The sequence below is a fragment of the Oryza glaberrima genome, chromosome 12 (genome assembly GCF_000147395.1).
Source record: "Oryza glaberrima chromosome 12, OglaRS2, whole genome shotgun sequence".
Taxonomy (NCBI): Eukaryota; Viridiplantae; Streptophyta; class Magnoliopsida; order Poales; family Poaceae; genus Oryza; species Oryza glaberrima.
Genome location: NC_068337.1, coordinates 2,207,462 through 2,221,745, shown reverse-complemented (window position 1 = coordinate 2,221,745; position 14,284 = coordinate 2,207,462). Strand labels below are relative to the sequence as shown.

The 14,284-nt window shown below is 38.3% G+C and overlaps 2 protein-coding genes across 2 annotated transcripts; one reads left to right on the top strand and one right to left on the bottom strand.

Annotated features, from left to right (window-relative positions):
• Nucleotides 1–876: 876 nt before the first annotated feature.
• LOC127756436 (uncharacterized) lies at nucleotides 877–4,278 on the bottom strand. The gene is made up of 7 exons (XM_052281769.1): nucleotides 4,044–4,278; nucleotides 3,854–3,927; nucleotides 3,504–3,612; nucleotides 3,007–3,089; nucleotides 2,697–2,855; nucleotides 1,370–1,471; nucleotides 877–1,286 (listed from the first exon to the last, which is right to left on the bottom strand). The coding sequence occupies exons 1-7, from the start codon at nucleotides 4,102–4,104 to the stop codon at nucleotides 1,137–1,139; spliced, it is 738 nt and encodes a 245-aa protein (XP_052137729.1). The 5' UTR covers nucleotides 4,105–4,278; the 3' UTR covers nucleotides 877–1,136.
• Nucleotides 4,279–5,750: 1,472 nt separating this feature from the next.
• LOC127757487 (long chain acyl-CoA synthetase 6, peroxisomal-like) lies at nucleotides 5,751–14,284 on the top strand. The gene is made up of 23 exons (XM_052283003.1): nucleotides 5,751–6,059; nucleotides 6,566–6,626; nucleotides 6,702–6,779; nucleotides 7,261–7,332; nucleotides 7,421–7,502; nucleotides 7,660–7,765; nucleotides 7,843–7,919; nucleotides 8,346–8,390; nucleotides 8,495–8,581; nucleotides 9,847–9,936; nucleotides 10,031–10,110; nucleotides 10,216–10,309; nucleotides 10,997–11,085; nucleotides 11,218–11,306; nucleotides 11,492–11,621; nucleotides 11,713–11,831; nucleotides 11,976–12,099; nucleotides 12,185–12,271; nucleotides 13,010–13,113; nucleotides 13,192–13,277; nucleotides 13,498–13,584; nucleotides 13,681–13,767; nucleotides 13,841–14,284. The coding sequence occupies exons 1-23, from the start codon at nucleotides 5,900–5,902 to the stop codon at nucleotides 13,934–13,936; spliced, it is 2,130 nt and encodes a 709-aa protein (XP_052138963.1). The 5' UTR covers nucleotides 5,751–5,899; the 3' UTR covers nucleotides 13,937–14,284.

Sequence of the window (14,284 nt, the reverse complement as noted above, 5' to 3'; positions counted from 1 at the left end):
GCGTTGACGTTCAGTTCAATTCAGAGGATTCCGATTCATTCTATGCTGAATTATTCTCCATATCTTATCTGGCAAACCTGTTTAACGTCGAGAGGCCTTGTTTCTCAAGTTATGAAGTCATATGACGAATTCACGATGACTTTTGTCTAGTTAATGTTACATATACTGCACTTGATTTCACAAGATTGTCGCCATGCTCTAGGGCCTATTTGGGGAGTTTTAGATTCTGAGAAGCAGCTGTTTGTTAGCCAGCTTCTGATATTTTGGAAAAGCTCTGAAAACCAGCTGTTTAGTAGCCAGCTTCTGATATTCTGGAAAAACTCTGAAACCCAGCTTCTGATATTCTGGAAAAACTCTGAAACCCAGCTTCTACAGTTTCTGACTTCTTAGTTATACAGTTTCTAGACTTCTTAGTTAATTTTTCAGAATCTGTAACAAGTTAATTTTTCAGAATCTGTAACTACAGATGAAACCCAGCTTCTACAGCTTCTGACTTTTTAGTTCATTTTTCATACAGATGAAACCCAGCTTCTACAGCTTCTGACTTTTTAGTTCATTTTTCAGAATCTGTAACTACTGATGTAACTACTGATTCATAGCTTCTGACTTCTTAGTTCATTTTTCAGCATGTGTAACTACAGATTCTCAGCTGTAGACTATTTGGGGCAGCTTCTAAGAAGCTATGGATTGTTTGGGGCAGTTTCTAGCAGATGCAACTTTTAGAAAAAGCTGCAGCTAGGACAAGCTCCCCTAAACATGGCCCTAGTGTCTTTGGAAGCCAGAGATCTGAGCCCTAAATATTCTTCATCCGACGGCAACGGCGTGTCATTCTTGGTCCGGCAGCCCTATCTATGCAGCTCAGCAACGCACCACGGCTTGCTATTAATCCAACTCTAATGCAAATTAACACCACCAGGGTTTGGAAGTCACAACCAGTGACCCAATCTCTTGTATTCAAACATGTTAAAAATGTTATCAAATGATCAAATGAAAACATAGATGATAATTTACATGTGTACATCCTAAATAGAACCTAAATCGGCACGTTTAGCCGATTTAGGATCGCCTGTGCCAATACATGGCACAGCAGTAAGCATCTGATAAATTCTTGCTTCTGGTCCTGAAGCAACCACATGTTACTGGGATCCGTTCTTCTTCATCCTCAGAAAGCTAACTAATGTGAGCCTGGAGGGAGCACCGGTTCCCGGTCTCCTCTTAATTGTTGTCGTCTTCCACAGCTTTCCATCTCTCATGGTAGTCGTGGTTGTAGATGATACGTTATAGAACTGCATACAGACAAGTTGTGACTGGAACTTAAAATGTTTGGATGAAAATTTAAGTTCTCAAGAATTGTTGAGAAAATATTTACCTCACATACACCATGCAGAAGCAACCTCTGAAACGGATCCTGGACATTCAGTACAAGCACATCTTTACCACTAGCATCTTCAATGAAGGCCCTAATTCGGTCCTGCAAATGTGAAAAGCAGATTCACCAATATCAAATAACTAAGGCTTCTTAAGTACTTTATGTAAAGAAACTCAAACACAATCATATTGTAATTGTTAACTTGCACTTGCATTCACGTCGCACGTGAGTGTATACATCAAAAGTTTCACAAGACTGATAAATGTTGGCAAAATAAGCACTCAACCATCTCATTTCTGAGAATAATAACACATTTCACAGTAGCAATAACAGACAATCAGGTCACCATGTTTAAGCCTGAAGCCTGAGCAACAGGACTGCTTCCTTTTCATTAAGAAGATAACTATACAGTACCATTCCAAATTGCAGAGACAGATGCAAGAGCGAACAGAACATCATCTAAAAAGCTTAGGTACCTGCACTGTTACTTGTAAGCCAGCTATTAGGGCTAGCAATGCCAGGAGAGATTTTCTCAGACCCTCAAAAGTGTAAATCATGTTGTAAAGGAATATTTCTAGATGTATGTTTAGATGGTCCTTACCTTACCATGAGTTGTACAGAAAAATCTTTTAAACCAAAATGGTTAATGGTGTAATAAGATAGGTGATGATCTCAGACCCTCAAAAAGTGTAAATCATGTTGTAAAGGAATATTATAGATGCATGTTTAGGTGGTCCTTACCTTACCAGGAGTTGTACAGAAAAATCTTTTAAACCAAAATGGTTAATGGTGTAATAAGATAGGTGATGATCTCAGACCCTCAAAAGTGTAAATCATGTTGTAAAGGAATATTATAGATGCATGTTTAGATGGTCCTTTACCTTACCAGGAGTTCTACAGAAAAAAAATTAAGCCAAAATGGTTAATTGTGTAATAAGATAGGTGCTGATCTAAGACCCTCAAAAGTTTAAATCATGTTGTAAAGGAATATTCTAGATGTATGTTTATATGGTCCTTACCTTACCATGAGTTCTACAGAAAAATCTTTTAAGCCAAAATGGTTAATGGTGTAATAAGATAGGTGTGTAATGCAATTCCACGCTACAACCAAAAACACTGTAAGGATCCCTAAATTGCACCTAATTGTTTGTTCGAACTTGCTCATAAAAAAGGTGTTTGATCTTTTAAAACTACAAAATCAGAAAGATGCATCAAGTAGTAAAACAGCTCCCAACTAAACAAATCTAGTAACCATTGTGGCAAACAGAAATACAAAAAGTATGGCAATTGGTTTAAAGAGTACAATCAAAGAGAAAGAAAGGCATACCTCATATATGTCAAGCAGATCTGGGAGGAAATTTCTCTTTATGGCTTCTCTTGTTTGGCGATCTATACGATGCCAAGCATTGAGAGCAATCAATTCATCGCTGTCCACATGATTCTTCTGTTTTGTAGAAGATTGTTTCATCTGTTGCATCAATCGTGCCTACAGATAAAAAGCACAGTAAGCAAAATGGATCCCTAAAAAGTTCACATGGTATCTAGATGATAGGCCCTTTTTTCTCATTACACGGTCGGTTTGATATATTATTGTCAACTCAAGGTGGACAACACAGATTACTGACGCACTAGCATACCTCAACGTCCATGTCAATACTCCTGAAGGCATCCCATTCACCATCACTTGTCCTACAAAATGCAGAAACGGGCAGTTCCTCACCTACATGTAGAATATAGATAAGTATAACATACAAAAAAGATGTGGAACATCTCTGTAATAATACATCGAAAATACTAATTTCCCTGCAGTAAACAGTCAGCACAATTAAAGTGCACAACTGAACATAAGCACTTGGAAGGAAAAAAAGTGTGACAATCAGGGAAACTGGATAGCATACATCCTTCCTGTAAATCTATATATTTTTAATTAATGACACACAGTTAACATGCACATGCAGTAAGGAAAATAATATTGTTTCTCATTCTCAATGTGAACACATCGTAAAGAGTATGCATAACATGGCTCACATCTTCTAGAGAACTTACTACTCCCTACACAAATCTGAACATTCAATGGCCAGACTGTAAGACCTGCAATATGGAGTTAGAAAATGTGAGCAGCACTGGAGCTTACCCCATGGTGGAGGAGCAAAAAGGCCTTTGATTTCTTCAACATGAAGACGGGGGACAAGTTCAATGAGCAAGCGATCATTCAACCACCTACGAGATCTCCGGTTACTAACCTGTGTAACATTACAATCTGTAAACCATCAACCTGCATATTCCTAATGTCAAATATAACAACATACTGTATCAAATATAACAGATTATTTTTAGCTGCTATTCCGTAGATCATTATCCATTTCTTTGCAACAGGGATGAAACCATAATTTCATTTAACCATAAGCTAACAACCCACCTTCATTTAGCTGCAAAGGAACAAGCTAACAGTTTTTTTTATTCTAACAGGATGAGCCGTCTCACCTTGGTGGCCATGTCCTCAAGAACTTCAATCTTCCTCTCAATCATCTGCCCACGCGACTTGACGGCATCGCCGCCTAAGTTCACAAACCAAAGGGCGCCCAGTGTGAAAAAAAAAAGAAAAAAGAAAAAAAAACTAACTTGCATTAGGAGACACCTCGGGGGGCAATTTCGAAGGTAAAAGGAGAGTCACCTTTGGGGGAGTCGAACAAGGAGGCGTAGAACTCCTCCTCCCTCCTCAGCAGATCCGCCATGGTGGACTCCCTTCCCGCGGGCTTGTCGCGCTCCCCCTCCTCGGCCTCGAAGCTCGAAGTGCTGCGGCGATGGAGGATTTGAGAGGGAGTAGAATTGCGGGGTGGATGGATTGCGCGTCGTGGTGTTTCTAGGGCTAAAATATGGTGGGGCGATTGATTGGGGAATCGTGTTCGAGAGAAGCGATGCGCACGCAGAGTAGTGGTGAGGAATATGCGGATACGTGGCACCGGATACCCGTGGGCTGATATTAGCAGTTGGGCCTAAACAGAAAAGCCCAATTACCAGAAACAGCAAAGTCCAGGTTTGCTTCCCATTCATGGGCCTCATGGCTGCTCATGGCCAGTGTTCTAGATAATTTTTAGGAAAGTCTATACGTAGCTTGTCTTACTTAAACTTTTATTACTAATAACACCACGTGTTACACTGTGAGTACATCTCGATTTTTTATTATTTCTATCTACTTACATTAAATGGTTGAGCTTATTGTTTGTAAAAGTTTTGTAAAAGAAATTTAGTACGTATAGCAGTGCTCTAATTTTTATAATTAAGTGAAACCCCGCGTATTGCTGCGGGAATTTAGTATGAAGATATACATTGAAACATTATGTGAATTATGTTGGATGATAATTTAATATTTTTGTGTTTGAAAAGCTCTTAAATTATAAAAACTATAAAGATATAACATATTTGCATGATGTTTAAATGTGATGATTGTTAGTGGATGATGATGTGGCATCTTTGTATGAAGATATACATTGAAACATTACGTGAATTATGTTGGATGATAATTTAACATGTTTGTATTTGAAAAGCTCTTAAATTATAAAAAAAAATATAAAGATATAGCATGTTTGCATGATGTTTAAATGTGATGATTGTCAGTGGATGATGATGTGACATCTTGTTAATTAGTGAATGATGATGTGGTATCTATATATGTTAAGCTTAAGATAGGATTTCCACCTTCTTATCAACAGAAGACACCTAGGCAAAGTTGGCATCACAAGTTTCCTAGTAGTATTTTCTTTTTTTAGCAAGAGAGGAGATCCTCTCCTGTTCCCATTAGCAGAAACGATACAATATCCCATTGGAGTTGGACACAACCAAAGCACCATTCTGTTGTACTCCGTTTTCCTGTGATGATGCCATGGCAATGTCACGAGGGGAAAAAAATTCAACAAAAAGCATCCAATCCCTTGTAAATACTTTTACTTCTACTTCATATAATGAAATTGGCCCGGTCTTATGTCGGTGCGTTAAAAAAAAAAAAAGAAAGCATCCAATCCACATACCAACGCAACAAAAGCAAACACCGCCGGCCGCAGCCGCACCGCACGACACGACGAGACGTGAGGGCCGGCGCACACGACGCAAGCAGCACGAACGGATAAGATAAAAATTGCCCTCAAAAAGAAAAACGGATAAGATAAAACAGATAAATATACTATGCGTGCCACCAAACAGGCAAACAAAAAAAAAACTACAAAAAGCACCGGAGATTTCTATGGGATTCGTCTAGAAAGCTACGATTCCTAGTTCCTACCCTTCCCGGTAACTTATTTATCCTCCCAAATCCTCTCCAAATTCAAACCCACCATTTCCTTTTCTTTAAAAAAAAACTTTACTTAAACGCTAGTAGTACACTTCCACTAGTGAAAAAAGACGAGGAGTCGGAGTCCCCCACGCTTCGTCCTCTGCTTCCCACGCGCCACAAATTTCTTCGCCTTCTTCCCACGCAACGCCTCGCCGGAGAAACAGGAGACGAGTAGTAGACGACTAGTGCGAGCCAAGGGCATGGCGCGGCAGCGGCAGCAGCAGCAGCGGGAGGAGGAGAGGGCCCCAATGGGCGCGGCCCAGCGGCGGCTGCGCGCCGTCTCCGGCCACCTCCAGCCGCCGACGGAGTCCGGCGGCGTTGACCTCGCCGCCAACCCCACCGCCGGCGAGTACGCGCACGGTACGTACGATCGATCGATCGATCGTCTATTCGTCTGCACTACTACTTGCTACTTACTAGTGATGTGGTATGCATTTGTGATTTTATCCATCCCGTGCATGATTGATGCCGCGATTTGGATCTTGGGGTTGGATTGCGTGGGGCCTACTGGGCGCGCGCACCGCTCGAGCGTAAAGTGGATAAAGTGGAGAATAACAAGTGCAACCACTCCCAAATTCCCAATTCTTAAGCTGTAGAGATAGCTTCCTCTTTCTGAATTTGTGCTTAGACTGGGCATCTATGCCATAATTCCATTGCTGAGCTCGGTAACCGTCTAAAATAATTGCTTAGCTCCGAGCTCGTTAGCTTTTAACTGACTGGGATGCTTCTTTTCCTATTTTTAAGTACGCCGACGCATGCTAGTTGCGGTTTCTCAACTGCACTCTGCATGTTTTAAGTTATCTTTCTTGACATAGCAATGCTTTTTTTTTTTAAAGTTTACAACTCAATGTGCATAGCTTCTCCAGTGCAGGGCTACAGTGCTGTACTCCCTGAGAAGTTGCAAACTGGAAAGTGGAATGTGTACAGGTAGGTTATTTAGTAGTATATGTTATACTGCATTTGCTTATGTCATGGCTCAAAATTTCTGTTTCCATCTTGCAGATCCGCGAAGTCACCTCTTAAGTTAATAAATAGATTCCCTGATAACCCAGACATTGGAACGCTTCATGATAACTTTGTGTAAGAATCCTCATAGTCTGACTTGAGCATCAAACTTCTATTTCTGAATGTTAATCTCAACTTCGACAAATCTCAGTTATTTACCAATGTTATGCTACGATTTATCAAATTCTTGTCTTGAATTGTCAGCAAACCTTTGAGTGTAATTACATACCATTAAGCAAAATAAATGCTAGTTATGTTTTCCTTAGGAATCTCCCATATTTTTTGTTTCTGAATTGTATCAGGAAGATTTTTAGGAAAATATAATCTAATTAGGAAAAAGAATTATTCGCAAGTGAGTCTGTTATTTTATTGAAACCTTGGAGTTGGAAAATGTTTGTATGCAACGACTTGAATGCAAAGGTTTTTATCTGATGTTTTTATGAAAACTGGTAAACTTAAATGCCTGTTGCAGGCTACATGTTTTACAAGAGAACTATTAGTGTTCAAATTTAAGTGCTGTGATAAGTTCTCAGGCAATATACCCAAAATTGTGCAGGTATGCAGTTGAAACCTTTAGGGACTGTAGATACCTGGGCACAAGAGTCTGTGTTGATGGAACAGTTGGGGAGTAAGAATTGGTTCCTGGATATATATGTCATTATTGCCTTTTGTAGCTTTGTTAAAATCTTTTAAATGATATATATGAATTGTTGCAGCTACAAATGGATGACATATGGAGAAGCTAGTACAAGCCGGACTGCGATAGGTTCTGGTCTTATTTACCATGGAATACCTGAAGTGAGTCATTATGATCTCAACAAGCACCGTCCTTCTGATTTTAACTACTAACAGGCAGATCTTGTCACACATTGCCATAATGATATAGCATTTGTGGTTACACTTACAGATTCCTTTTTTTAAACTTGCATTAAATAATTTTCTAAAACTGAACCAGGGTGCGCGCATTGGTTTGTATTTTATAAACAGACCTGAGTGGACCATAGTTGATCATGCCTGTGCGGCATATTCATATGTATCCGTGCCACTTTATGATACTCTAGGTATGCACTCATCACATAATGATCATCTATCTCCTTTTCATTTATCTAGCAACAAGTTTTATGTATTGTTTATACAGGTCCAGATGCAGTTCAGTTCATTGTTAACCATGCGACAGTACAAGCTATTTTCTGTGTGCCTCAAACACTAAGCACTGTGAGCTTTAACCCTTATCTCAACCTTGTATAGTTACTAGTCTATACAATCATTAAAAGTCGCAGTTTTCATGTCACTGCTCATACTGGTCCTTAACTTAGTGATTCTGGGAACTAGCTAGTTATTTCCAGGAAACAGATCTGTGCTTTCAGGTGCTGATCTCATCCTGCAGAAACTGCATGCACATCAAATACTGTTTTTTTCGGACCATATCCACATGCACACAACCAATGGGCTGAGTGCTGGGCTGGGGCCTGATCATGAAATACATTCTATGTGGATTCTGATCCTATTTCCATTTTCTTATTTCAAACACTACATCAATTTTGGTAACACTGCCTAGCATTTAATCTTGAATTTTATCATGGTATATTCTATGGAACGAAGTGTACTTATGTTCTGCTTATGTGTAACTATTTATTGCAGCTACTAAGCTTTATAACTCAAATGCCGTGTGTTCGTCTTATAGTGGTAAGTTCAAACCATTTATAGTTAGTATATTCAATGAACGGCCATGATTGTTTAAGAATCTCTCTTCTTTTCTTTTTTTTTTTTAAAAAACTTGTTTAATATAGGTAATTGGTGGAGACAATGCAAATATGCCATCTACCCCAACAGCTACTGGAGTGGAAATTATAACTTACTCCAGACTACTTAGCCAGGTGAGTTTGCTAAATGGCCCTTAAGTTTACTAACACTACTTCTTGCTTATGGTATTTGTTCTCTTTTTCATAAAAAAAAAGTATCTGTTATCTAATGTCAGTCAACCAACTGGCATTTAAACTTGTTAAAAAAACACTTTACATGCATACCTGTAGTCCTTGAGAACCACATATCTAGTTCCAAAGTTGTATGGGCATATGGTTCAATATTTATATGAAATCTCTTGGGATACGAATTACTTGGCTGCACTCTTGCACTGATTAATTTAGTACTGTTTCCAAAAGATTTATCCATGGCAAACAAAGTTGATGTGACATCTTGTTTCCACTTCCGTTAGAAAACACATTTGTTATGCAATTATATTTATGTATGTATGAGACATGTTGATATTTTGGGGTGAAAACTGGGAACATGAATATTGGATATCCAGTTGACAGCTGCAATGCACGTATGCATACGTTAGCTCTCTAATTCCATTTCATATTTTCATGTATAGTAAACTTGAAAGCTAAATGACAATCTTACATAATAACAAATTGTAGGGCTACCACATGGAGTAAACATTACATAATAACAAATTGTAGGGCTACCACATGGAGTAAACATCTTTTTTTCCTTTCAAATTGTTATAAAACCGGCCCCGAAATCACATCGGAAACCAATCCACGGAAGAAAATGCCATAGGAGATCCAAACACGATGATGACACCGAGGCATGATATTTGATAACGGAGTTCAGCCGAGGCCTACATCTCCGGGGCACTGATTACGGGTGCTCCTCCCCGATCTAGCATATACAGCGTATCAGAGTTACAACGACTCATGGCCGGTAGCCGCCGGCAGCCGCTCCCTCTCGCTATGCTAAGTTGCCATGCGGTTACAACAGGCACGCCCTCTATTTATGAGAGATCCTAGGATAGAGTCCGACTCATACTCTAGTCCTAATACCTATTACAACTCCAAGTCCTAAACTGTAACCGACTACGTATACATATTCGACACAAACTCTAACACAAATCATAGTTTTGTCTATGTGCTATAGCAGTGTGCGGTGTGCACACTTGCTCAATTCTTTTCTTATGGACACACATAGTATGTGCATGGTGGATATATATTGCCTTAGTTTTAGTTTTGCATCAACGGCCTGCAAAATAAAAAGTATGTGTGTATCTATTTCCAGCCATATACATTATCTTTGCTGTTAGATTAAAGGATGCTAGCACATTTTGCTCACTGTTCTTCTGATCTTTCAATCTTCAACTCAGGGAAAGATGAGTTCTCAATCTTTTCGCCCTCCAAAACCTGAAGATATTGCCACTATTTGTTACACTAGTGGCACTACTGGCACACCGAAGGTAAATAACTCATGTTTCTGATTATTTTTAGTTTCATTCAAAGAGCTCTTCTAATTCAACCTTCCAATCTGTGACGATGTCATATTTATTTCAGGGAGTTGTTCTTTCTCATGGGAATTTAATTGCAAATGTAGCAGGATCAAGCCTAGTCATTAAGTTTTACCCATCTGATGTGTGAGTTTACATTAAATCTAGATTTGTTTCTTTCTGCCATAGCTTAATAAATTTATCCCATCTGGTAATGTTTTGAATTATAATCATGTTGGTATGTCTTTGCAGGTATATCTCATATCTACCTTTAGCTCACATCTATGAGAGAGTTAACCAGGTTTCAGTGGTTCACTATGGTGTTGCCATTGGTTTCTACCAAGGGGTATGCAGATCCAAAACCATTTAGGTTGTTAATTTTGTAGTTATTTGCATTTGCTGTTTGTGTAAATAATAAAACCAGTAGAATAATGGGGTTTCTGAGTTCTGACCTAGCAAAGGTAAATATGAATAACCGGGGACAAATGAATTAAACCACTCGGAAAAGTAATTTCTAATGCTAGTTCTGCCATAAGTTACCCCTAGATATAGGAGCAGAATTGAATCACCTAGTGCAATATTTCAAACTGTTATATGACAATCATTCAGAGGTTAATTGAACACAACAGATGCATTTTATGCTGGACCTTTCACCTACAAGGCTACAAGATAATATTCTGATAATCCCATTGTAGTATTTGTTATGGCCTCATCATCTTAAATGGATGCATTATGTTGGCTCATGCTAGTTCACTTCAGCTCTATGTTGCTCATCATCATCCTTTCCTCACCATCGTACCGTCATATTGTAAACCTATTGCTGGATTTCCTTGCGCACAGCAAGCAATTAGATCCATATAGGGTTATATCTTATGTGTTTGCCAGTAGCAATAACTTTGTTCAACACTTGACAAATATGCATTTAGATCAAATATCCATCTTACTTACTACATGGATTCTTTGCCATAATAGTCGTTTACATTCAATGGATTCTTTGCCATATATCTGATGTGTATATTGTTGTTGTTTCTAGGATAATTTGAAGCTGATGGATGATCTGGCTGCATTGAGACCAACAGTATTTCCTAGTGTGCCTCGGCTATATAATAGAATTTATGCTGCGTAATCCAACTACACCCGTAACTTAGATACTTTCATGTTGGGAAAAACTATTTCTAGTCATATCCTTTTTGAGGTTAGCATTTTCTCCTCTTTTCAGTACAGCTAAGTGGTTAGTTGTTTATCATTTTGTAGAATTACAAATGCTGTCAAGGAGTCTGGAGGGTTGAAAGAAAGATTGTTTCATGCTGCATACAATGCTAAGAGGCAAGCGATTATTAATGGTAAGAACAGCTCATTGATATTAAGTGTCTTAGTTTTGCAATGACTTCTCATTTAAAAACAGTTCCTACATGCTTTCTGTGACTTATGTCATATCCCATTTTTTTGGGAAAATTGGAACCATGCCACTTTTTTATCCACTACATCTACATGTATGAAATGTTAATTCTACATTTTGGGTTATTAGGGAGAAATCCGTCCCCAATGTGGGACAGGTTGGTATTTAACAAAATAAAAGCTAGGCTTGGTGGACGTGTGAGGCTTATGACTTCAGGCGCTTCTCCATTGTCAGCTGATGTAATGGAATTCCTAAGAATGTAAGCTGTCTTCATATATGCCCTTGGGGTAGCACGATTATTATTTAGAACTTGGATTAACTAATATACTACTGTTTTAATTTTTTAACAGATGTTTTGGTGGTGAAGTACTCGAAGGATATGGAATGACAGAGACATCATGTATCATCTCTGCAATGAATATTGGTGATAGGTTAATTGGTCATGTCGGATCTCCAAATCCATCTTGTGGTAAGATCTGTGTTTGGGTTTAACTAGACTTGGTTGGATAAATAACTTGTCCTTTTGTTCACAGTGATTCCTCACTGTTATTGTTTTTGTACATTATCACTTCTCACACTCTTCCATAACGCAAATTCTGTTTCTATTTTTCAGAGATTAAACTAGTGGATGTCCCAGAAATGAATTACACCTCTGAGGATGAACCATATCCTCGTGGAGAAATCTGTGTTAGGGGACCTACGATATTCTGTGGTTACTATAAAGACGAAATCCAAACGTAATTTACTATATATTTCTATCTTCTACTATTTAAATTCATAAATATTTGATGAGTTTCAGCAATTACATTTGAAAACCTGCAGTAGAGAGGCCGTTGACGAGGATGGTTGGTTACACACTGGAGACATAGGTTTGTGGATGCCTGGAGGGCGTCTAAAAATTATAGATAGGTAAAACTGAATGATCTAGTGTTTCATGTTTAAGAATTTCCTTTTGAATTGAGATGGCCTTGTGCCTTTGTTGTATAATATCTATTTCGTTCCTTTATACTACATTATATAGAGAAAAAATGTATATCTGATCAATCTACACTTTTACCTTCGCTGCAGTTTCGTAATGATACCTAAATTAGTCAGTTGCTAAATTAAATTGTTAAGATGCATACTTGAAATCTTAAGTTAGCTTGTACTATTTTCTTCTCAGTGTATTGTTTGTTAGCTGAGATTTGCATGGTTGGTGATAAAACTCTAATATGTGAAAGTTCAATGCTATTTGGTCTAACTTGTAGAATTTGCTGTCATTTGTAATTTTGAATACATACCATATTACTAAGATGGTAGGGATATCTAATAACAACTTGGTAAGTTCAAAACTACTGTGCTAAAAGACTAAAGTGAAAGCAAGATGTTAAACCTTCTTAGCTATTGATCAAAGAGCAAACCAAAACTATCTTACCCACTGTTATTGTAGCAGACAGCACATGGTAGCCTTCAACTAGGAAGGTTGTAACACATGGATGTTTTTGAGAAATGACCACAACCCTATTGTGAAATACTTTTGTCTCTAATTACTTATTATCCTCTTTCCACACATTTTCTTAGGTAATTTAAGCCCCTGGAACTGTATTTGATCTGATTAGTTTTCTTATTAAATAAATTATTAATTGATTGTGTTTTAATGGTCTCAAGGAAAAAGAACATTTTCAAGTTAGCTCAAGGAGAATACATAGCTCCCGAGAAGATTGAGAATGTCTATGCTAAGTGCAAGTTTATTGCGCAGTCCTTTATATATGGTAATATTCATGTCCTTATACTGGTTATAACTACCAATAATTTGCCATATATGTTCTAAGCTGTTGATTCGGATGCAGGTGATAGTTTAAACTCTTCTTTGGTTGCCGTAGTAGCAGTTGAACCAGATGTGTTGAAGGCTTGGGCTGCATCTGAGGGAATCCAGGTAAATATGCTGACCTTAGAGAGTAGATATTCTGCAACTGCACAACTGGTTTCTCCAAACTAGCGGAACATTATATTCTTCTTGCACCTCTTTGCCAGTTCACTACACAAATTATGTCTCTCTTTGTCAAAATAAATAAATAAATAAAAACAGAACACCCACAAATAAAACTCCTTACATCTTCGTTGGCTACTTATGTTATGTCCTTTCTAACCTGTAGCACGAGGATTTAAGACAGCTTTGTGCTGATCCGAGAGCAAGATCTGCTGTCCTGGCTGAGATGGTCTCTATTGGAAAGGAAGCACAGGTTTACTTCTCACTTCTCATAACCTTGCATGCTCTTAATAAGTTATGAATCATGTGTATGATTCCCTTATTAATCTCTCTTTCCTTGCTGCACCAGCTAAGAGGTTTTGAATTTGCCAAAGCTGTTACCCTTGTTGCTGAACCTTTCACATTAGAAAATGGTCTCCTCACCCCAACTTTCAAGGTAGGCCCGTTAATACAAGTTGGAGGAGATTTCTACACCAGGTACTAATTCTCTATCTCAATGACTTTTGCAGGTCAAAAGACCGCAAGCTAAGGCATACTTTGCAAAAGAAATCGCAGATATGTATGCACAACTGCGCCAAGCAGAACAAATAAAACCTAAGCTGTAACTACCCGAGTGACAATCGAAGTAAAAGTTCTAGCAACAAACTACAAATGACTGGCTTGGTATAGTGAAGGCAACTGTGAATGAACTCTGTTGGATATGTCCACGAATGCTTGATAATCATCTAATAGGATGATCAGGTAAAAGAATAGCCTGTTTTATGTACATCTGTAAGATGAAATGAAAAAAGATGTAGACATGTTAAATGTCATATATATGAATCCATTGAATTTCACCTGACTATCATAGGAATATAAGGTAAAACTTTCCCTCTTAATCCTGCTGTGAGGCATTCTGCCAACCACTTGCCAAGCAATATTCATATGGAATGGATCTATTGAATTTCACCTGA